General features: G+C 41.1%; 1 protein-coding gene across 1 annotated transcript in view; it reads left to right on the top strand.

Annotated features, from left to right (window-relative positions):
• The window catches only part of FAF1 (Fas associated factor 1), a 394,387-nt gene extending 370,539 nt beyond the window's left edge, over positions 1-23,848 (top strand). Inside the window, exon 19 of the mRNA XM_054572862.1 lies at positions 23,590-23,848. Coding sequence (XP_054428837.1) covers positions 23,590-23,673 — 84 coding nt within the window. The 3' untranslated portion in view covers positions 23,674-23,848. The remainder of the gene's footprint in view (positions 1-23,589) is intronic.
• Positions 23,849-24,313: the final 465 nt, after the last annotated feature.

The raw sequence follows: 24,313 nt of genomic DNA, 5'->3' as shown, positions 1-24,313 counted from the left end.
AAATCCAAGTTCCCAAGTGCCAGCGAAGAACCAACCTTGTAAGGAAGTTTTTCAAAAGAATAGTTGTTAGGCCTGCTATGTTGACTCTGCTGTACATAAATAATTTTATTTTTTAAGATATTCACATAATCAAATTCACTTCTGGGATTTACTACTGGATACATAACTAGAATTCTGTAAACTGGGAAACTTCTAAGCATTTGACTTTGCTTCTCCCTTTCACTCATAACAGAACTTAGTACTGTAACAAATGGTAAATGTAGCCTCAGAAAAATACTCATAAGCACCAGTTAACCCTGTATTTTCAAGGGAGATTTTCAAGAGAACCTGAGCGAAACACAATTCCTGGATATGACCATCTCTTAGTTTCTAGGGTGCCAGCATCTTCTTTGTAAATTTGCCAAAAAATCGGCAATGGTTTGCACAGGGCCCCTGCAGTTGTCTTTGAGACTGCAGCCCCTTTTCCTCACAGAGGGAAAGCATTTTCCCAACCTGGCTAGTTAAAATAAACGGAAAGTTGTTGGTATTTATTTTTCCTTGCTTGTTTTATAAGCAAATATAAATCAACACTGTAAGGATGATTTATTTAACACTACCTGTTCTTTTCAGTCACATTTCAGAGGCACTGTAGCCTGAAACAAGAGCACACAGGCTGTAGAATCAAATGGGCCCGGCTTTGAATTCTGGATCAGCTCTCTACTGAATGATCTTAGAGAGATTATTTAACTTCTTTGGAAATGAAAGTAACAATACCTACTTCAAAGGGTTGTTGTGAGCATTAAATGAAAGAATGTCTATAAAATGTTTAATACGTATAGCATTTAACACAGTAAGAATTTAATAACGGTAACTGGTACGATGGTAATGGTGATGATTTCTCTCTCCATCCCCACTTTCTCCCTCCTATCCTTATTTTTTCTTTTATGTTTTGGTTTCAAGAGGACAAAGAATCTTTGCCCAATATTAACTGTTTGGAAACTACCAGCTTTCAAGTAAGGATATCAAACTGTGCCTAACATGCCTAAAAACAAAAGGTTGAGAGTGGTTTTCAACCTGAAATACTTAACGCTTAATATCTACCTTCTGTTTTACCAAAGCAGCAGATTTGTTTCATAGTTGGAAACATTGCTGAGTTAGTTCCTGGTGTTTTTCCTAGGGTGAGAGACCAGGATTATATCCTTGTGGAGATTTTTACCTTATTTACCAGTGCCAGCTCTGTGTAAGCTCATTTAGGGCAGTAGATATACTGCTTCCTATTTGCATTTGTACCCTCACTTTCTGGCACAGGACATGCACAGGCCTACCACAGAGTAGGGGCTCACTTAATTGTGGATGGACAGATGGCACACACTATGGAAGGTGTGATGATGTTTATGACATGTTCTCAGTCAACAGGTCAATTCTGATAGGGGAGATAAGGCAGGTGATCACCCTAGCAGGTATGGGGGACAGATTGCCAAGCTGGACACAACATGAAGAATACACTGATGTGGCTGAATGTAAAGGTTTATGTCAGAATGTGGTGAGCAGCTGAGGTTGAGAAATTGCTATATTCTTGTTTTATTCTGTAGGTTGTATGGGGCAATAGGTTGGTTTTATAACTGGAAAGTATGGTCAATTCTCATTTATCACAGTAGTTATGTTGTATAAAGTTGCCACAAACACTGAATTAGTATACTCAAACATTCCTCTTAGAGCTAAGATGTGTTTAAGTTCCTATAATCCTCTGGTTAAAATTTTCATCAACTAATTAATATATAACTTTGTTTATGTATTTTTCTGTTTAAAGACATGTTACTTAATATAGAATGTTGATTCATTAATGTTGAACTCATGGCCAATAATATTATAACACATGCCTGAATATAATACATACCTAGTTACGAGGTACTTGCCAGACACTAAAGGTACAAAGATGTGACCAAAGGCCTTATAGATGAGCAAACAAATAAAGGTATTCAAAGGTCAAAAATGCTGTGATAGTTGATGCTGGCTATAATGGGAACCTAGAGGATGGTAGAGAGTTTAGTTCTACTTAGAGGTCAGTAAAGCTTCACAGGAGAAACAGGGTTTGAACAAGTATTTTTTACGAAGGAATAGTGAAATTCTACTCAGCAATAAAAAAGGAATGAATTCTTGATACAACTTGAATGGATCTCAAGGGCATTATGCTGAGTAAAAAAAAGGCAATCTCAAAAGGTTACATACTGTATAATTACATTTATATAACATTCTTGAATTGACAAAATTATAAAGATGGAAAATATACTAGTGGTTACCAGAGATGGAGAGCATTGTTGTAGGGGGTGAGTGTGATTCTAAATCTTAGGGTTTTATTCTGTATCTTGATTGTGATAGTTGTGATTATACAAATCCGTAGGAAATAAAGTCGTACATATTCACAGATACACTTAAATGAATACATATAAACCCTGATGAAATGTGAGTGAGGCCTATAGTCTAGTTAACAATTTCATACCAGTGTCATTTTCCTGGTTTGATATTATACTACAGTTATATTTAAAGGAATGTTTGTGAAGCAGAAGTATGAACAAAACCACAGGAATATAAGCCAGCATGGGTCTGGGGAATTGCACACAGTTTGCTATGATGGAATTTAGGGTGTGAAGTCAGGCATGGAAGGAAATAAGAAAGGAGTTGAAAAAAAAATAACTGAAGGACTTTCTATGCATTACTGTGTGGTTTTCAACTTCCTTCATCTCATGGCACATATAAATTAATTACTAAAATTCTGCAACACACCAAAAAATGTATTTTTTTGCTGATCTGAAAAAATACATATAATTTTGATTCATTTACTCCAGATGGCTTTTGTTGTATTGGCTGCTGTCATTTTTTTTATCTGACAATCTAAGGGAAAAGAGATCGGTGCCTCTGACTAAATAGTCAAGTACTGCATGTTTTAAAAATTCTTGTGGCACACCAGTTGAAAATCACTGCATTAATCCAACAAGTATTATTTGAGCAAATATTATTTATCCCCAATGCTCAGGACACTGGGGATAAAGTAGTGAATAGACTAGACAAAGTTCTTGCTCTCACAAAACCAGTTCTAGTGGAAATTTGAACTGATTAAGGTAGTTCACATTAAGGATGAGAAATTTAGGCTTAGAACTACCAAATAGCTAACACAAATTGACATAGCTAATAAGCTGTAGAGCAGTGGCTCCACCTAGGCCTTTTTATTCCACATTTCTGCCTTTTTCCTCCTGCCTCAAATGTGTTGATTATTTTCATCAGGAAGGATTAGGGTAGGGAGACCAGATAGGACTATTACAGTAGACAAGACAGCAGGCTGTGAAAATCTAAACTAGGAGGCAGCAGTGAGATTAAAGAGAAGGCACAGAATAAGAAGGAAGGAGAAATCAGTGGGATTTGGTGATTTTTCAGCTATGTTGGCAGGGGGGTAGGAACAAGGAGTTGTCAGAGGTGACTTAGGGGTTCCCAGCCTGAATGACTAGAGAGATCTTAGTTCGTGTGCAGAAATCAGGGAAGACAGATGAGGAGGTAGATCCACTTTGGGATCTACCAAATCCCAAAACTGAGATTGAAATGTTGAAACTGAGATGCCAAGAGAAAGTCTAGGTGGTGCTATCTAACAGAGGATGGAGAAATTTAAACAGTGAGAGTGGCCAACACCAGAAAATGCCCCTGGAAGTGACTGGGCAGATTTGAAGAAGATGAGTCATGGAGAGACAGTATAGGCCAGAGGTTAAAAGATTGGGTTCTAGAGTTTCAGACTAGATTTCAACTCCTCCATTTCCTAACTCTTTGATCTTGGGCAAATTACTTAGCCTCTATGTAGCTCTATTTCCTCATCTATGAGATAAGGATAATGATAGTATGTACTTCACAGGGCTGTTGTAAAAATGAAATGAAGTGATGCTTTTAAAGCACCAACACACAGCAAATGCTCGGTGTATTCGAGCTATTTTGATGGAGTTGATGGCATGGAGAGGAAAGGATCTTGCTACAGAGATATTGAGAGAAAGGTGGTATTATGTGAGAAAATCCATTATTGTATGCTCCTGATCACATCAAAGGAATACACAAAAGAGTTTTTAAAATATGCTTGAGGTAATTACAGCCATTTCATGGTAGCCGAGTGGAATTCAGAGTCTTAATAAAGTCTTCTTCTACCCCTTTCTAACTTATTTACAAAGATTTGGAGTGGTAGGGATTGATGACAATGAATAAAGCCGTTTATTTTTATGCCTGTTATATGCACAGCCAAGTACATTAGTTCTCTGAGAGATAGATATTATCCCATTTTACAGATGAAGACATAGAAGCTTAGGGGAGCTTAAATTTCTCAGTTACACAATAAATAGCAACACTAGCATTTGATTCCGAAAACCCAGGTCCTTTCCCCATACCTGGCTGAGTGTAGGATGGAGTGACAGTTACTGATTATATGGGCATGTTGATGTATTTAAACCTTTATAAAATTATTTACTTTGCCCTAGAACTTAATTTTTATAAGGTGTTTATATAGCATTATAATATTCAAAATGCTATATCAGAAATCAAATAAACTTTTGAAGGCTGTACATACAATCCAATCTGACTGCGTTCAGCCATAAATAAAAAATCGTTAGTTCTGTGCTCAGTATTCCAGGTACTTCTGCAGACAAGCTTTGTTCACTTATAGTCTGTATAATAACCCCATTGTAAATACAAACAACTGCAAACGTGTATATGTGCAGATTAACCTTTTCTAGACACTCCTTGTAATTTTTAAAGCCGGTGCTGAAGCTCCAGAGCACACCAGCACGTGCATCAACATGCCAAATCCCCAGCCCCAGCCCCAGCCCACTTCACCCAGACCACACCTGCTCCTCACCCAGAACCAGGGCTTAACATCTATGTTAAATCCCAAACCTGAGATTCTATTGACATTTTCAAATTTATTTCACTTTCCTTCCTCTAGTTGGCCATATCTAAGAGCCTTATGGACTTCCTCATGCATCAGTATTAGACACATTAGAACTAGAAAAGACACCTATTTTATAGATTTTTAAAAAACCAGGATGCAAAGAAAGAAAGTAACTTGATCAAGGCCTAGGAAAATCAAAAGACACCAGAAGTAGAAATAGTTGGTCCAAATTTACAACAGTCACAAAATGAAGATAAAGATACACATTTTGTAAACAAAAAGAAAAGGAAAAAAGTGATAATAGTGCATATCAAATCTGAAGTTATGTGGGATTACTGGTATGTCTAATTCATCTGAGTACAATGCCTGCCACACAGTAAGCAACTAATATTGGCTTATTATTTATGAAAGTATAAGTCAGTAAGATGGTTAGATCGAAGGAACGAGTTGTGCATATTAGAATCAGACATTGAAGAAAAAGAAATATGGAGCTGATTGAAACCATAAGACAGAGTTAGGTGTTTATCTTCCTCAAGCTCCCCTGCTCTCTTCTTCCCTGTTGTAGCCCTTTGCTGTTCTGAATTGCAATGGGTCGATTTCCTGTCTGCATCCTGCCCTGGACTCCTTGAGGGCAGAGATAGTGCCTGTTTGCCGTTGTTTCCCAGGGTTTGGCACAGTTTCTGGTCATAGTAAACACTCAGGAAATACTTGTTTAGTGAATAAATGAGAAGAAAAAAGTATTCCTACCTATTCCGGCATTCATTGTTTTTGTTTTTTGCATTTTCCATCTCACCAGGCAGAAACTCATGGTATCTTTATGGCCTGAGGGTGGGCAAGAGAGGGACCACATTACAGTGACATTCGCTTTCACTTATTCCTAGCTTCCTTCCCTCCCTCCTGCTCCTGTTTCCCCCTCCCCTTATCCCATAGTCATGGAAGAAAATTCCAAAGTGGGGGCTAGCGAGGGAACCGTGGAGACTGGAATTTGAGCTCTAGAAGTCACCCTGCTGGTTAAAATTTTTAGGTGGTGTTTAACAGCCAGTTAGTTGTCAGCCTCCGTCTCTAGCAGGACATTCTCAGAGGAATGCGAATGATGGGAAAGAGACTAAGGTGAGAGCCAGGCACTCTGGGGCAGAGTTTTGATTCTTCCAGCCATTTATTGTGTGATCTCATGTAAGGTATATACTTCTCTGGGTCTTATTTTCCTCTTCTGAAATATGAAGAGATTAAAGTAAGTGCTTTCTAAATCTTCTCTCAGCTCTGATACTGTGATTCTGTGATTAAATGACCTGGGTATAGAAAATACCTGCTCCACTGACAACTCTCTTCTGAAAACTAGAACAAAACCACTGGCTTCCTGGTCCTGCTGGCTTTATTTAATATTATCTTCTCTATATGAGAAGGTCTCTGTCCCAGGCAGTTTATGGGGACTTAAGCTTTATTTACTGTAGCTGAAGTCTCCTATAAGCTGGGGCTTTGACAATATTTCACATTTATTTATCTGAGCCAGAGCTTAGGATCAGGTGGCAGCTAAGTCACTTAAGGTTATTCAAACACACCAAAAATGTTGCTTAATAATTCAGAACCAGTTTCTTCTGTTTAGAGTATTAAGATTTTTAAAAATCCTTCTAATTAGCCAGTTCCAACAGCATTTTTAGTAAGGAAAAATCTGTCCCTTCTGAAAGTGCAGCTGATGCAAACTTACTGTCAGTCCGTATGTCTGTGTAGCAGGACTGACTGAGGGAAGAGCTAGAGAGAATCCAGAGCCAGGGGACCTGCTGGGGTGACCTACTAATAGTAACAGTTCTGTCTGTTGTAGGGGCGAGGTTGGGGGAACAGTTCCAGGGACACAGCTTCTCTAGACTCCCTTGCTTTGGCTGGTGGGGGGCCTGGCGAGGAGTGGGGAGCCTCCCCTCAGTCACTCAGTAGGTCCTCTTTCAGCAAACAGCTATGGAATTCACACTGTTGCCAGCCGTGGGCCAGGCCTTTGGGATAGATAGCCAGCAAGACCTCATTATGTGCCCTCAGAATTTAACCTGAGCAACAGACTCATAGACAAACAATTACAAAATAACCTGATAGGCATAACAGACAGGTAGCTCAGTGTGAGATTGTAGCTGACCTTTGAGTTTGGTCCTCCAGAAGTGGGTTGTCTTGCCTGGTCAACGTATAGAAGTGCTGTTTAAGCAAAGGACAAGGTTGACATTACCAGTGCCACCTTGTCTGAGGATCCTAAGGTGAAACAAAGGTATTCGTGCTGCAAACGAGAATTGATCACATTCAGGGCAGTGGAATAGGCACATGAGGAAGAGACCACACTGAACATGCATGGCCCCTGTGTTTCAGGAGCCCGTGGCCCAGGGAATGGGAGAAGATACCACTTACGATTATGTCTGTTACAGGAACAGGGGAAAGAGATTTATTTAGGTTCTGTCACTTAGGCCTAGTTTTTTGGATGAAGTAGCATTGGAGCTGAACCTTGAAGGATATGCAGTATGAATTTTCAGCAGGGGATGAAGGACAATCCAGTAGGGGAAATAACAAAAGCAAAAATTCAGGTAAAAAAAGGACCAGGCATGTCTGGGGAATAGAAGAATGCTCTAATTGGCTGCAGCATAAGGCCTGTGCAGGGATAGTATTTAGAGAAAGATGGTTGAGGCCAAGGCATGACCACCCTTTCAAAAAGTTTAGGCCCAGGTATCACTTAATATGATGTATAGTTTTCAAAATAAAATAGAATAAACATCTACTTTGCCACTTTAAAATGTTGTTAATAAAGGCTTGCTCTGTATTTTTCAATGTTTAATAATGACCAAACATTCTCTGATCATTTATTCAACATGCGTTTATTGAGAGTCTATAATGCCCCAGGTTCTTTGCTAGAAGCTGGGAAAAAAGAAACAAGAAATGCACAGTTCCTGTCTTTAAGTTGCTCCAAAGTGCTTGTCCAAGATCACACAGGTGGTCTCCCAGAGGGTGTGTGTTCCCTTCTCCCCTCCTCAACATGGGGACCGAAGTGATAGAAAATGAGCATGCAGAAAAGTCTGACCAGAGAAAATACTTATCTGCAGCCACCTTCAAGTAACACGTTCTTAGCATCTTCTCCCCCAAATACTTTTGTTTCTCATCGTGGTACTTTCCTTTAAATCCAGGAGAGAGTTTGGGAGTTTCTGGTATAAGTTTGGTATTGTACAGGTGCCTGCTGGACCAGCCTTCAAAGAAGACACCTGCTCTGTTTGTGATTCTTGCCTTCCAGTTTCATAAGCTTTTAGGCAGATGAAATGTAATATGAAAATAGCTCAGAGAGAGCCTTGGTAACATTTAAGATATTGAACGTGCTGCATCTGGTAACTAGAAAATTTAATGATCTCCTGCTGTTTTGGTAATTGGATAAGTAAATACATCAGAATAAATCACATCGGCAAGTCTTTTGTATGTCGTTAGGGACTCAACTCTTTTAACTCTTGTTCAAAGCTCCAGCTCTTGAGTGGTGTTTGTGTGCAGTTACACACATCCCAGTTCTGCGGCCCTGCCTGAGTATTAAAATGCATTCAAAATGCTCACTTTCTCCCTGGCCACTCTGCCTGAAGAGCACCTCGAGCATGCCACTCCAGAACTCCCTGAAGCCGGGGAGTTTAAATTTAATAAGGCATTCAAGCCCTTCAAGATCTATCTCCAAACTGTCTTTTCATCCTTGTTTTCCATTATGGGCGTGCTGTGAGCCTTCCCAGAAACATTGCCCATTTACAAATTGGGAAAAAGAGGCCAAAGCAAAGGGGGCCTAGCCTGTTGCCCTGAAGAGCCATTTAAGAATTTTAAGTAGGGTCACATATTTTGTTCAAGAAGAGACCCAGAGAGAAACAATCTACCAGAGCCTATTAGTTGTCAGGTAATGTCACTAGCTTGCAGATGAGAAGTTTGGGTCTTTGGAGGTTATATGACTTACTCAAGAGCATATGTGTAGAACTGGAATTCAAAACCCACCAGTGCTCTTTCTTACTGCCTCCCAATTAGGGCTTAACGCATGCCTAGTGATGACAGTCTGGGCAAAATAATCAGGGTTTCTCAGGTTTTTAAGCTGGGGTAGCAATTCTAAACCTAATCCGTTAACAGGTGTCTCTCCAAACACAGGGGTTAGTGTTGTGGACCAGTCTTCTATCAGAGGCATCCTAGGAACCTTTCTTACAAGAACCTGGCAGCCTTTCATGATATCAGCCTCTGAGAGTGAGGCATGTCCCCTAGATCAGTTGTTTCCCAGCCTTTTTCAAATCACTGCAAACATTGAAAATGTTTTTGTGCCTCACTGGAATAACCATCCTAGGTTGCTCAGGGACAGAGACAGCCCCTCCCTGAGGATTGCAGCTGCCCTGAAGGATGAGGAGCCAGCATGCTGCCGCACTGCAGAATCCTCATTCATGAACTTGCCTACAGCCTATTTATTAAATATCCAGGGACAGTGAGCTTGCAAACCACTCTGTAAAACAGGACTTCATTTTATTTACTTGAAATTGTGTCTTCCAGAGCCCAAGAGGGACTAACCTTGGGAACTGGCTTCCCAGGATGAGGAGACATGCCTATTTTCGATCTCTTTATGTTCATTCTACAAACTTGTATCTTCTCCTGTTTCTAGACTAAAGATGCTTTTCTCTTCCCACCCCCACCCTTCCCTCTTGTTAGAAGCCCCTCTATTCCCTCTGGGCCTTCCCCACTAGCATTGTTGTTTAATAGTATAGTGACCAAAGCCACCATCAGGAATACCAGTGCAAGGACAGTTCACATCTTTTATTTGGGGTTTCAGGTCTCTCTGACAGTGTGCCAAGTTTAAAGCGTATTAGTATTACGTATTAGTAATGCCATTTTGACATTAGTAACCCTTTAGAGTTGGAGTCTTCATTAAAAACCTTGTCTAAAGGCACAAGCTGGGAATGAAGAAACCAGATTTGATCCCAGATCTGTAATGAATGCTCAGTGACCTTGGGTAAATTCTTTCCACTGAACAGGCTTTTCTGTCCCCATCTGTTACAGAGATGACCTCTGAAGACCCTCCAGCTCAAATAATCAGTAGGTCTGTGATAACTGAGGAGTGAGTTGAGTGAAATTTGCCCAAATGCCCGACGTAGTAATACACTCTCTTATGGCGAGATACGTGTTTTGGTTAGATTAAGGGGACCATCCTTTCACACAGGAGACTCAGAATAAATAGTTCAGTGTATGGTGGTTAAGAACACTTTAAGACCTAGTTTTAAATCCTTGCTCTGCCACTTCCTGTGTACAATCTTGGGCAAGTTATATAAACTCTCTGAGCTTCTACTTGTCATTTTTAAAGTGGAGGTTGTAGTACCTCCCTCATAAGGTTTTGTAGTGCTTATAAATAACTTAGAACAATTAGCACCTAGTAAGCTCCCAATGAATCTTAATTGTTGTTATCATTATTATAATGTGATAAAAAATAAACAGGGCAGCATACAAGATACAATTTCCATCCTTTGGTCACCTTAGTCTTCTCCTCTGTGTTCCTACTTTAACTTTTCATTCATTCTGCCTTTTTCCCACTTAAAAAAAAAAAGGAAAGAAAATGTGCTGTAGGCAATCCGTGCTTTGCAGCCACAGAAGCCCACCCAACCTCATTCTTTATTAAACTCTTCTACCACAGTTTAATAATGGAGTGCCTGTTTCCTGGAAACTCTCATCCCAGTGCCACTTCTTTCCTGTGATCCAGTGAGACATTGGTCCAGAAACTACACAGGAGACCGGGATGGAAATGGCCATGGAGTAGTCCCATTATGAACCATTCCAGGTTGGAAGTTCCCTTTAAGGTTGCATTACCAACTGCAGCAAATGTAGAAGTGAATTTGCTAGGAGCTGCAACTGGTAGTGGTTGATGATGATGATCATGATAATTAGTAACCCCTTATGTTTGCAAAAGACTTTACAGTTACAAAAGACTTTCACACCCTGATCAGCACATGATCAGCAGTTCAGCTCTTAAGTTCTCCCTCTGATATTTTGTGGGTGTAACTTCCCTCTTTAGGGATTCCCAATTCATCAAAAGGTGTTTAAAGAAAATGAGCAATTAGGGATTAGGACCAAGGTGACAGTAAGAAAAGATAACCCATGGGGAACAGCAAAGCCCATACCACAACAGGGCTGTGAGCCACAACAACGCTACAGAGTGCCTGCTCGCTTTATGCCCAAGGGAAAGCCAGCTAGTTGCATTAACTGTCTCCTGTTTAAAAGTAGGATCAGAGGTTAAGAGGCAAGGAAGGGCGATGCTGGAATACAGGCTAGAAGCTCACACAAACCAGGGTGCAAATTCTGGCCTCATCTTTCCTAGCCTTGTAATCTCGGGCAAGTCCATTGATCACTTTTTATTTCAGAGAATTCATCAACAAAATGGGAATAATAGGTACTTACTTATCTCATGGAAGTGTTGTGACCATTTAATTAGAGAATATATAGAAAACTAGTATAGTGCTTGGCATTTAAAAAAATATCAAATATATGGTAACTTTTTTGGTAGTATGACATTAACAATTATTTTTTAAACTCGTGATAGTTAATATGCATATTTTTCTAATGGAGTACTAACAGAATAGGTCACTCATCACATACCAAAAAGATTAGTTGTTCCCTTAAGTTCAATGTAAATGCTAATTTTGAACAAAATCAAAAACAGATATATTCAGCCTCACTGTAATCTGGGAATTTACCTGCGTGGCCTTTGTGCTGCCTCATAGAGTAGAGAGAGCTCAGAAAGGGAAAAGACCTGCGGCCAAATGGGAGCGCCACGAGTTTCTAGTTGTATCACTGTGTGTAAATAATGTTCCTGTTTGAGCTTTGGTGTTCTCATTTGTAAAAATGAGGATAAATCAGCCCAATCTCTTAGGATAGCTCTGAAGTTTAGGTACTATATGGGAAAGTGCTTTGAAAGCTGTAAAATAAGAGTCATCATTATTATTAATGCATTCTTCAGGAAGATTATGAGCACACTCATTTTGTGTTCAAATAACTTGGGTTTAAAGAAGCATCTCTTTAAGAATAAGCTTTGTTATAGCTTTATGTTGCAGATTGGAAATATGTTTTTGAATTGATTTATGTTCTGACTGGGGGCCTCTCTCATCTTCTAATCAAGGCCAAACAGACTTTGAAAAAAAAAAGAGCTCTAGCCCTGTATCAGATTACACCAAATCATAATTGTTAAGCACTTGCTCAGTGCTATGGGTTACTTGGGGTTTTAAGGGCCATTAATAATAATCCTTTCACTTAACCAGTTCAAGACTAATGGAAAGACAAGACCAATTGAAAGATAGATGTAGGACTCAGGTGGGGATAAAAATATCACCTTCGTTACTGAAATGGTTGATCAGAGATTGTAGCTTGAGATCTGCGGCCAAGGGGCTTACTGATATATTCTTTGCCCCTAAAGAAAAGACTTGCCCACCCAATCCTTGTTACAACTGGATACTGCAGGCCCCTCATACCTTATACTTAAAACAGGAGGGAAGGTTGGCTCCAGAAAAGGGAAAGGAAAGGGAAGTCTCAATTTTATAAGTAAAGGAACAATGAACCAGAAGGTTCGGTAACTTGCCCATGCTTACCAGAGAGCTAGGAGGTTATAGCAATGGGAATCCAATCCAAGTGTCCTTCCCTAGGTCACACTTCGACCATTCCAACCATTGGTAAGCTCACACCATACAGATGACATCTACTAGACATGGAGAAGGCATTGAATCACAGTAGCTTCCATGTGTCAGGCTCTGTGATGGCCATTTTAACCCCTACAACAACCCTTTCACCCAGTGGAAAAGGAAGCTGGAGCTCTGAGCATTTTACTGACATTGCTAAGAGCTGGAATGTGAATGTAGGTGTTCTATTTCCAAGCCCAACTCTAGCCCAATTGACTGTTGAATCACTCACCCACACTTTTAAGTTATGTAAATTTACTTTTAAAAATGTAAATTAAAGCCTAGAGAAGAAAAGTGACTTGTCCAAAGTTGCACCACGAGAACCAGAACTGGAACCTGTACATTCTGGCCCTTTACATCCTGACATTAGGAAATGTACAGTCTTGACAGTCAGTACAGAGGAATATGGAGAAGGGAGAGCTTGCTGAGGTCTGAAAGGTAAGGGAAAATTTGCAAAAGGAGATGGTGCATAACTGTAGGGGTGGATTTCCTTATATGTGGGGAAATTTACTGTGGTGTGTCTGTGTGGTCTGCATCAGATGTAGAGGATGGCGCCTGGTTGTCATTCACATGGGGCAGGGTAGAAAAGGATGGGTTATGGATGAGAGTCTAGTGTTTGCTCTCTGTGTGGGCTACAAAAGGCTTATAAATTTTCTGCTAGTGTGGCAGAGGGCTGCCCCTGGGGGTCAGTTGTGCAGGGCTCCCTCTGCTCTCAGTGCTGCCAGCATATACTCTAGAAAGTGGTTGCTGTGTCAGTTGCCGGAAGGGAGCGGGCAAATACTAGAGAAAATGCAAGAACAGAGCTTTTCTTTCCTTGAAGATGCTGGAACTTTCTGAAATGCAAATTTTTGTCTAAAAGCAAGAATACACTTTGAGAAACCATTGGTGGTTTATTGCTTACCATTTCTACACACTGAACATAAAGGCTGTAACTCATGGAGTGACAGAGAATCCTATCAGGCCACTTGTGGGAGGCAGAGGAGCTGCAACGGAAATGATGAGGAAACAAGTCAGAAGGCTTGGGTTCTGGTTCTGCCTCTACCAGTTATGCTGTGTGTAAACCCAATCTCTGCGTCTGGTTTCCTCCTTTACAGAGTGAGGCTGATTCCCAAGGCATGATTTCCGAGCAACCCCATAAACTATTAAAATATATCAAGAACCTGAAAAAAAATCCAACCTAATATGTTTTTAAAGACTTAGTTTTTTAGAGCAGCTCTAGGTAACACAGCATAATTGAGCAGAAAATACAGAGAGCTCTCATATAACCCCTGGCCCCACCTAGACAGAGCCTGCCCCATTACCAGTACTCCCCATCAGAATGGTCTGTTTGTTTCAGTTGATGAACCTACCTTGACATTATAATCATAGTTGACATTAAAGTTTACTCTTGATGTTGTATATTCTATGGGTTTGGATAAATATATAATGACATATATCTATCATTATAGCATTATGCAGAGTATTTTCATTGCCCTAAAAACCCTCTGTGGTCTGCCTACTCATCTCTCCCTCCAAACCCTTGACAACTAGCCATTTTTTTTTTTACTATTCCCTAGTTTTATCTATTCCAGAAAGTCAAATAGTTGATATGTAGCCTTTTCAGATTGGCTTTCTTCTCTTAATAATATGCTGTTAAGATTCCTTCATGTCATTTCATGGCTTGATAGCTCATTTCTTGTTTGCACATCTTGGTTGCTTTCAGGTTTTGGCAGTTATAAATAAAGGTGCTATAAAAATCTGTGAAGGTTTTTGCATGAATGCACATATTTAGCTCCTTTGGGTAAATACCAAGGAGTGCAATTACTGGATTATCTAGTAAGAATATGATTCTTTTTTAAGAAACCACCAAACTGCATTTGAAAGTAGCAGTGTCATTATGCATTCCCAACAGCAATGAATGAGAGTTCCTGTTGCTCCACATTCTCGCCACCATTTGTCGGTGTTCTGGATTTTGGCCATTCTAACAGATTTGTAGTGGTACCTCAGTTTTAATTAGCATTTTCTAGTGGCATATGATGTGGAACATCTTGTCATACACTTATTTTTAGTGAGGTGTCTTTCAGGTCTTTGGCCTGCTTTATAATTGAGTTGTTTGCTTATTACTGAGTTTAGAGTTTTTCGTATATTTTATATAGTAGTTCTTTATCAGATGTGCCTTTTGCAAATATTTTACCAGTCTGTTGACAGTATCTCCTCCTCTTGACAGTGTCTTTCACAGAGCAGAAGTTTTCAATTTTAATGAAGTTTAGTTTATCAATTATTTCTTTCTTGGATTGGGCCTTTCTTTGGTGGTGTATTTAAAAAGTTATTACCATCTCAAGGTCATTTAGACTTTTCCCCCCTATATTATCTCCTAGGAATATCATAGTTTTATGTTTTACATTTTGAGTTAATTTGTATAAAGGGAGTAAGGTATGCATGTAGATTCAGTTATTTGCATATAGGTGTTCAGTTTTTTCAGCTCCATTTGTTGAACCTAGCATTTTTTTCTAAATAGGAAAATATTAGATCCAGACTTTCTTTTATTCAGCTACAAACTAAAAGCATTTCCTTGGCAAAATTAAAGAAAATTAAAAGTATTGATAGTAATACCCACCGTACATGATTATTAATTGTTGTATATCTTGCACACTATCAAGTATTACATTATACATATATTGCTTTGCTGCTACTGTTCTTTTTAATATTACTCAGCCCCTGCCCTCAAGTAGCTCCTAGCATACTAGTAGTATGATATTTATGCTCAGGTATTTAAAAAAAAAAAAGTGAGAAGCAGAATGGTGTGGCCAGAAAGAATCCCAAAATAGAAGTCAGAAACTCTGGGGCAGAGTACTGCATCTACACCTTATCAACTGTGTGACCTGGGCCAAGTGACTTGACTTCTCTGACCCTCAATTGACCACCTAAAAAATGAAGGAGGTGGACTGTTTGGCATTATTAATTTAGTGAGAAAATCTATCCATTCAGTTTTCCTAAGTATAATGAATAAAATGTCAGGATGGTTGAATTTCCTTTTCTAATGTAGACAAAATCAGGCCATACCTCTTATCTGAGAATACCCGTTCTCCTCCAAGGAGACCCAAAGGTGGGTTTCTCTGTTAATGTATTTTTTAATCTTTTTTTAATTATATTTTATTGATTATGCTATTACAGTTGTCCCAGTTTTTCCCCTTTCACTCCCCTCCAACCAGCACCCCCTACTCCCTCCGGCAATCCCCACACTGTTGTGTATGTCCATGGGTCATGCATATAAGTTCTTTGGCTTCTCTGTTTCCTATATTGTACTTTACATCCCCATGGCTATTCTGTAACTTCCTATTTGTACTTCTCAATCCCCTCACCTCTTTACCCATTCCCCCACTTCCTCTCCCATCTGGCAACCATCAAAACACTGTCTGTATCCATGATTCTCTCTCTGTTCTTATTGTTTGCTTAGTTTGTTTTTTATATTCAATTGTTGATAGTTATGTATGTATGTATTGCCATTTTATCGTTCATAGTTTTTGGTCTTCTTTTTCTTAAATAAGTCCCTTTAACATTTCATATAATAACAGTTTGGTGATGGTGAACTCCTTCAGTTCTTTTCTTGTCTGGGAAAATCTTTATCTACCCTTCAATTCTAAATGGTATCTTGACTGGACAGAACAATCTTGGCTGTAGGTCCCTGCTTTTCATGACTTTGAATATCTCTTGCCAATCCCTTCTAGCCTGCAAAGTTTCTTTTGAGAAATCGGCTGACAGTCTTATGGGAACTCCCCTGTAGGTAACTAACTGCTTTTCTCTTGCTGCTTTTAAGATTCTCTCTTTATCTTTAACCTTTGGCCTTTTAATTATGATGTGCCTTGGAGTGGGCCTTTTTGCATCCTCTTGTTTGGGACTCTCTGTGCTTCCTGGACTTGCATGTCTTTTTCCCTCATCAAATTAGGGAAGTTTTCTTTCATTATTTTTTCAAATAGAGTTCCAATTTCTTGCTCTTTCTCTGTCTGACACCCCTATGATGCAAATGTTGATATGCTTGAAGTTGTCCCAGAGGCTGCTTATGCTAGCCTCATTTTTTTTTTTTTTTGGATTCTTTTCTCTTCTTGTTGTTCTGATTGGTTGTTTTTTTCCCTCCAATCACACACAATGCTTATGTTCCAAATCATTGATTTGATTCTCAGCTTCATCAGCTCTACTGTTGTTTCCCTATAAATTGTTCTTTATTTCAATTAGCGTATCCTTTGTTTCTGACTGGATCTTTTTTATGTTGTTAAGGCCCTCTCTAATTCCTTGAGGATCCTTATAAAGTGTTTTGAACTCTGCATCTGATAGATTGTTTATCCCCATTTTGCTTAGCTCTTTTTCTGGATTTTTGATCTGTTCTTTCATTTGGGCCATGTTTGTCTTCGTGATTTGGCAGCCTCCCTGTGTTTGTTTCTATTTATTAGGTAGAACTGCTATGACTTCCTATCTTGGTAACATGGTCTAATGTGGTAGGTGTCCTGTACAGTCCAGTGGCATAGCCTTCCCTGTGACCCAAGCTGAGTATTTGAGGTGTGCCCTTCATGTGGGCTGAGTACACCCTCCTTTTAAAGTAGTTGAGCCTTAGTTGCTATTAGCAGATAAATAGGAAGAATTTACCCAGGCCAGTCAGCTGCAAAGACTGGCTTTGACCACTGACCATTAACCTTCACCCTCCATGGAGGATCAGCTGTACACAGGTGCTCCAGCATGGTCTGTAGCTGTCCACTGGGTACACAGACCCTGGGGTTTTTTGGTGTTGCAGGCCAAGGTCAGTGCCAACCTGTGTTTTTCTTGGGGCCAACCTACCTGCTATAAAGCAATCTGAGATGGCTGCTGCTTGTGATGGGCTTGAAGATTTTCAGGCAAAGCCAAGCTGTGAAGCTAGGCCATGGCTACTCATGCCATGCCTGGGGCCACTTAGCAAGAGGTAGGAGGGCTGGGCGCTCACTGAGGCTGGCTGTTGCTTGTTTGAAAGGATTTAGGAAGTTGTGGAGCATGAGCCATTCATATGGAAAAGCCACTGTTAACAGCTGTAAGTTGGTTGGGATGGAGCTTCAGGGCACCTCCAGGCCAGGACAAACAGTGTTAGCCAGGTTGATGGAGTCTCATATATGGCACCCGCCTGCCAGTTCTGTGTGGGGAGGGTTCAGAAAAGGGACAGTGGCCTCTGCCTGCCTTTCCCCAGCCTTGCCTTGTTGCTAGACACAGCAGTTCCACCCTCTATGCCACTGGTGCCTTTCAAGCTGCTACCCCCACTGCTGGAGCTCAGAGGAAAGAGTCTGAGTGAATCCATGTGTGGGTTCTTTAGGAGGAACTGCTTGAGACTTTAGAAGTTTCTTCCACTGACTCAATCCCCACTGGTTTTTGCAGCCAGAAGTTATGTGGACGTATTACCTTCCTTTAACTGGAGCCCTGAGCTGGGAGGCCTGGGTATGGGGCTGGGACTCCTCACTCCCAAGATAACCCTCCAGAATTTTTATTCACCACATGTGGATGTGGGACCAGCCCATTCTGCATCTCTGCCCCTCCTGCCAGTCTGGATGGATGTGATTTCTTTAATTCTGTAATTGTCAGACTTTCATTGAATTCAGTTTCTGATGGTTCTGAGTGATGGTTGTTCTATAATTTAGTTGTAATTTTGATGTGGTTGTGTAAGGAGGCGAGCCATATTTATCTATGCCACCAACTTGACTGGAAGTGTCTCTGTTGATTTAGTCAGTAATTCAGTAAAGTCCCAAGTAAATGGCAGACACCTCAGATTGGGTTTTTGTATTCCCATTTTGTAAACATTTTAGGATTTTTTTCCTGACCCCTAACCTTTTGCCATTCCTTTTTTTTTTTTTTTTTTTTTTTTTTTTTTTTAGTTTTTTTAAAGTTTTATTTATTTTTTATTTTTAGAGAGAGGGGAAGGGAAGGAGAAAGAGAGGGAGAGAAACATGGATGTGGGAGAGAAACACCAACAAGCTGTCTCTCACGCACCCCCATCCGGAGGCCAGCCTGCAACCCAGCCATGTGCCCTGACAGGGAATCAAATCAGCACCCCTTTGCTTTGTGGAACAGCACCCCACCAACTGAACCACACCAGCCAGGGCACCTTTTGCCATTCTTAAGTAAAGATCTTATATCCTGGAAGCTTGGTTAGAAACAACCTCAGAGTCATCTCACCCAACTCCTTCCTCTGTGTGTCTCCTACTTTTAGCAACACCTCCAGCAGAATAGTCTAGGAGTTAAACATGTAGATACTAATTTTTTTTTTTTTTACTATGAGAATCAGTTTATTTTACTTTTTTTAAAAAAGATTTTATTTACTCATTTTTAGAGAAAGAGGAAGGGAGGGAGACAGACAGAGAGAGAAGCATCAGTGTGTGTGGTTGCCTCTCACGTGCTCCCTGCTGGGATCTGACCTGCAGCCCAGGCATGTGCTCGGACTGGGAATCTAACCGGCAACCCTTTGGTTTGCAGGCCGGCACTCAATCCACTGAGCCACACCAGCAAGGGCTAAACATGTATATTTTAAAGCTAGGTTGCGTGGATTCATATCTGGTTCTGCCTTTAATACCTTTGAGACCTTGGGTAAGTCATTTAGTCTGTTTCACCGCACAGTTTCTTTATCTGTAAAATGAGAATAATAATTGTACCTAACCTCGGATAACCTAACCCAAAGGGTTATCATGAAAATTAAATTATTTTTAAAATGTAAAGTGCTTGGAATGCCTGGTACAAAGTAAATGCTCAATAAATGTTAGACTTTATTATCATCATCATCATGTTCTTCAAGTAAGCCTCTATTTGGAAGCTTCTTGAGGACACTAAAAAGTACACTCACCTCTATCCTCTCTACCCCTCCAAGGCTGTCTATTGACATACTGGCCAGAAGCATTCTAGTTAAAATGCGCTTTGGAGTGAGGCAGACTTGAGTTTGAAACTTTATTCTGCTTGCAGCCTTGGGTGAGATAAAACATGGTATCTTCAACTATAAAATAGCAATAAAAATACCCACTACACTTGGTGTTTTGAGGACTAGTTAAGGTACTATATATAAAGTTGTTAGCATGGTTCCAACTACACGGTAGGCACTCAATACACGATAGTTGCGGTGGTGGTGGTGATGAACAAGAAGACAAAGGAGAGAAGGAGGAGGAAAAAGGATAAGGGAAAGAGAAGCAGTAGGAGCCACACCAGCAGCTGCTGCTCTGTTATCTTCTTTCTGAAAAGCTGAGTTCTCTTTGCTACCTTACCTCAGTGATTCCAGGTCAATCCACTGTAAGTGCACAGAATACATTTTCTGTGTCCACTGGTCAGTCCTTCGGATATTCATAGAAGACCAACACAGCCCCTCCCCCGCCCCTGTGGCAGCACAGCCACTTCTCAGCACCCTCTCTCCAGGGAGACAGCTCCCACTCTTCAGCTGTTTCTCAGGGAACATGTCTTTTCAGCTCTTCCCTCCCAGGAGCTCCCTCCTGGCATGTTCCATGTCCTTGAATGGGGTCCAGAGCACTTCAGCATGGTTCCGCTAAAATATGGACACTAGTTTGCTCAAATGAAGCATGGTGCCCTGTATCCCCTGGGTTCCCCACGGTCTGTTTGTCCATGCTGGGCAAATAAGAATGAAAACAGATTGTCCTGTTCGCTTTGAAATTCCTCAAGAGAACAAAATCGTTTATGATGTGGAGCACTAGATATACAGCCCCAACCCAGCCCTGTGTGCTGTGGAGCAGTTCATTGTGGCACAGCACACTACAGCTATAAAAGGGGGTCTCCACATATTGAGACACCACCCTCTCAGGGAAAATGGAGCACTTCTGCTGGGCATTGTAGTAGAAATAAGAAGGGCAGCCTGGTGCAGACCTGAGCTCCAGTGTTGAGGTTAGGCAGACCAGGTCCCCTACCCAAGGCAACATTCCTGCCAGTAATGGTTACCACCCACTGAGAGCTTCCTACCTGGGGCACTGTGCCAGAGGCTTCCCCACATTGTTTCATTTAACTATCACAATAACCTAAAAAAAAGAAACTGTCATTATTCCCATCATACAGGTGAGAAAACTGAGGCCCTCCGGTTGTATAACCTCTTCGAGGTCATATAAGTAATAGGTGACAGAGCTGGGATTTGAATATAAGTTTGCTTCTCTCTTTTCAACCATTGTGGTGCATAGACAACCCTTACTGTCCATGAGGCCTTAAATAAGTGGCAGCCATTTTGAGCCTCAACTTTGTCATCCCCACCTACCCTGCATAGTTGTCCTAGGGATTAAATGGAATAACGTATTTTCAATGTCTGACATGTAATAGATGTTGAGGAAGTTTTAGTTTCCCCCTCCTCACATCCCAGCTCTCCAACTTAAAGTGACAGGGAAAAATCACTTAACTTTCTCTGGACACAGCTTTCCCATGTAAAAACTGGGTATGTTTTCTGAACCTCTAGCCTCCCAGCCTCTTTTGCTTTGTAGCATATTCTTCTGCCAGTATGCACAGCTCTGGCACTATTATGATTATGGTTTCTTCCAGCAAACATCATATTTACAAACCACAAATAACAAAGTAGAAGATGCCGGAAAAGCTCTGGCATGTTAATTAAGAACAATAGTGGAAGCAGCTGGGCAAAAAAATGCCAATGAGTCGGAAGCAGAGGCAACACAGCTCTGTTTATTGACAGAAGCCGGCGCAGCGTTGTACGTTAATTGGGGAAGTGGGTAAACATTTGCCAGCAGCTTGCCCCCCAGTGCATTGGAAGACGGACGGCAGGCTGGGCCCTCCTCACCGCCTTGCCTGCCTATCTGCCCAGAGCCCAAGAGATACCAGAAGAGCAGCTTGGCTCTGGGTTCCTTATAAGCAGAAAGGATTCTAAAGGCGGACATGTCTCCTTAATGACCCTCCCGGGCATACCAGTGTTCTATCTGGATACAGTTGAAGATAGCGTTCCTCCGTCAGCTCACCAGCCTGCCTGTGACACTCAGCCCTCAGGAACCCCCTCCCAGTCGGCAGAGCCATCTTATTAGGTGTGGCTCGAGTTGAGCAGAGGACAAGGTGCTGCAGCTCTGCCCACAGGCCCAGAGCTCCTGTGTCTGACAGAGCACACTGCCCAGCCTCTCATCACCCACACTTAATGCTGCCCATGTATCTGTGCCCATCCTTACAGTTGCTTGCACATCGTAGCAATCGTAGCACATCGGCAGCCATCGTAGAATACCAGTTCTATGCCCAACACTGTGCTAATTATATATTTTTTTTCTCATTTAATCCTCACATCAGTCCTGCAAGATTGATACTAACTCCAAAGCCACAAAGCTAATAGCCAACACAGCTGCGATTTAAACCAGCATCTTTCCGGTTCCAAAACCCATTGTCCTTTCCACTAAACCAGTATTTCTTAACGTTTCAAAAGTGATGATCTCTGTTCCACATTTCCATTCCTGTGATTCTATTTTGTTCGTTAGTTTATTTTGTTCATTAGACTCCCCTTACAGGTGAGATCATATGGTATTTGTCTTTCACTGACTGGCTTGTTTCACTTAGCATAATAGTTTTCAGTTCCATCCATGCTGTCACAAAAGGTAGGAGTTCCTTCTTCCTTTCTGCTGTGTAGTATTTCATTGTGTAAATACACCACAGTTTTTTGATCCACTCATTAACTGAGGGGCACTTAGGCTGCTTCCAGCACATAGCTATTGTGTATAGCACTGCTATGAACATAGGGGTGCATAAGTTGTTTTGAATTGGTGATTCAGGAATTCTTAGGGTATATTCCTAGCAGCAGAATTGCCGGGTCAAAAAGCAGCTCCATTTTTAGTTTCTTGAGGAAATTCCATACTGTGTTCCACAGGGGCTGCACCAGTCTGCATTCCCACCAACGGTCCACTAGGGTTCTCTTTTCTTCACATCCTCACCAGCACTTGTTGTTTGTTGATTTGTCTACAATGGCCATTCTGGCTGGTGTGAAGTGACCAGGGGGGAGAGGGATAATGGTGGAAAGAAGGGGAAGAGACTAGTCAAAGAACATGTATTAATGACCCACAGACATGGACAACAGAGTGGGAATTGGCTGCAGGAGCGGGGAGTAGGATGGGAAGAGGAAGGCAAAGAGGGGGAAAAATTGGGACAACTGTAATAAAATAACAATTAAAAATGATCATAAAATTTGCAACCCCCTTTGTTAAACAGGAAATTTTTCCTTTCTCACTGTTGATTCAGAAAATGTCCCATCCCTGCCCTGGGCCTAAGAGGTCATTAACCTGATTTAGGATCCCTGCATGATTAGCATGTCGCAACTGAGCCAAGATTTTGTTGAGCTTTACTCTCTATAGTTCACATTATAAAATAATATTTTTTAATTTCTAAAATATAATCATGTTAGGACATCAACTCATTTTTTTCAAACTAAATGTCCACACACACGCAGCCCCAACAAGGAGATTGTGACATGCCTGGCTAAGGAGCCTCTCCTCGGCAGGAGAGCTCTTCATCCCTGGATGTGGTAAAGTAGGCATTCTGTGGTTCGTTACAGGGAGCTGTAGCAGAAAGATGAGCCCCAAAGGTTAGCTCTTATCCCACCAAGAGGGAGGGCGCTCCCTGCAGTCAGGAGCCAACCGAGGAGGGGTTCCCAAGAATGCCACTCAGATGTTTAACCAGCATCTTTGGCTACGGGCCATCTGTTCTGTTGGCTAAGCTGAGCAATACGAGAAAGCAAGGAATGTCCACCTGCCTAGGAAGAGGTCCGATCTGCTGAACCTATGCCTTGAGGTCAAATGCTAGTTCTTCCACTAAACTATGAGACTTGACCTCTCTGAGTCCTGGTTTCCTCGCTTATAAAATGGGAATAACAACATCTGCCTTACAGGGGTCTTTTGAGGCTCAAATAAGATAACAACTGTGGAAATGCTCACGCCAGTGCATAGGACGCACAAGATCAATGTGCATGGATAGGATCCTAATGTCACATGGAGAAAACAGTACTTGGTCCAGTCTTTTGAATATGTGCTTGCTTTCTTTCTTTTCTTTCTTTTTTAGATAACCCAGCTGGACCCAAATAAATCATTATTGGAGGTAAAGTTGTTCCCTCAAGAAACCCTTTTCCTTGAAGCAAAAGAGTAAACACGGCCCAGCGGTGGAACCCGCCGTTCCTTGACAAGCGGAGGCCTGCATCAAGAGAAGGGCTCTTTGCCATCCCAGCTACACACTCGTCTCACAGAATTCAGTGTCACACTTCTGCCTCTTACAAGATTGCTGGAAAAAAAAAAAAAGTAATAATAAACATAGCTACTTAAAATATCCCACCCACGAGTATATGTTCCCAACCCTCATTATAGAGAATTACGACTCTGCCACCCTCCCTAATTCCTTCACCTCGCCTCATGCAATGACTAATGCACTGTTCAAGTGTGAGTGATCACAAAATAAAATTTATACCTCTCCAGTGCCCATCTTCTCCCCACAGTGTCTAGGATAGTTCTGTCTGTCCCAGGACACCAGGATGCTGTGTACTTGATATGTCTTGTTGAGCCAGGGCTCATACACCTCTGCCTTTTATTTTCATCACTGAATTTCTACTTTGTCACCTATTTTTAAGAGGCAAGAGGGGTAAAAATCAAATGGACCTTCTTGGCCTGGAGATGAAACATTATTTTAGGGGGGGAAACATATCATTTTTGTTGGTACTTTCCGACCTCTTACTAAGATGTAAGGTTGTGTCTGAGGACAGCATTTGACATATATGCAAGATATTTATTTACTG

Source organism: Pteronotus mesoamericanus, unplaced genomic scaffold, assembly GCF_021234165.1.
Source record: "Pteronotus mesoamericanus isolate MK-2021 breed Mesoamerican mustached bat unplaced genomic scaffold, CSHL_Meso_final contig_105, whole genome shotgun sequence".
Lineage (NCBI taxonomy): Eukaryota > Metazoa > Chordata > Mammalia > Chiroptera > Mormoopidae > Pteronotus > Pteronotus mesoamericanus.
Note: the sequence above shows the minus strand (reverse complement) of the source record. Positions and strands in the feature narration are given on the sequence as shown.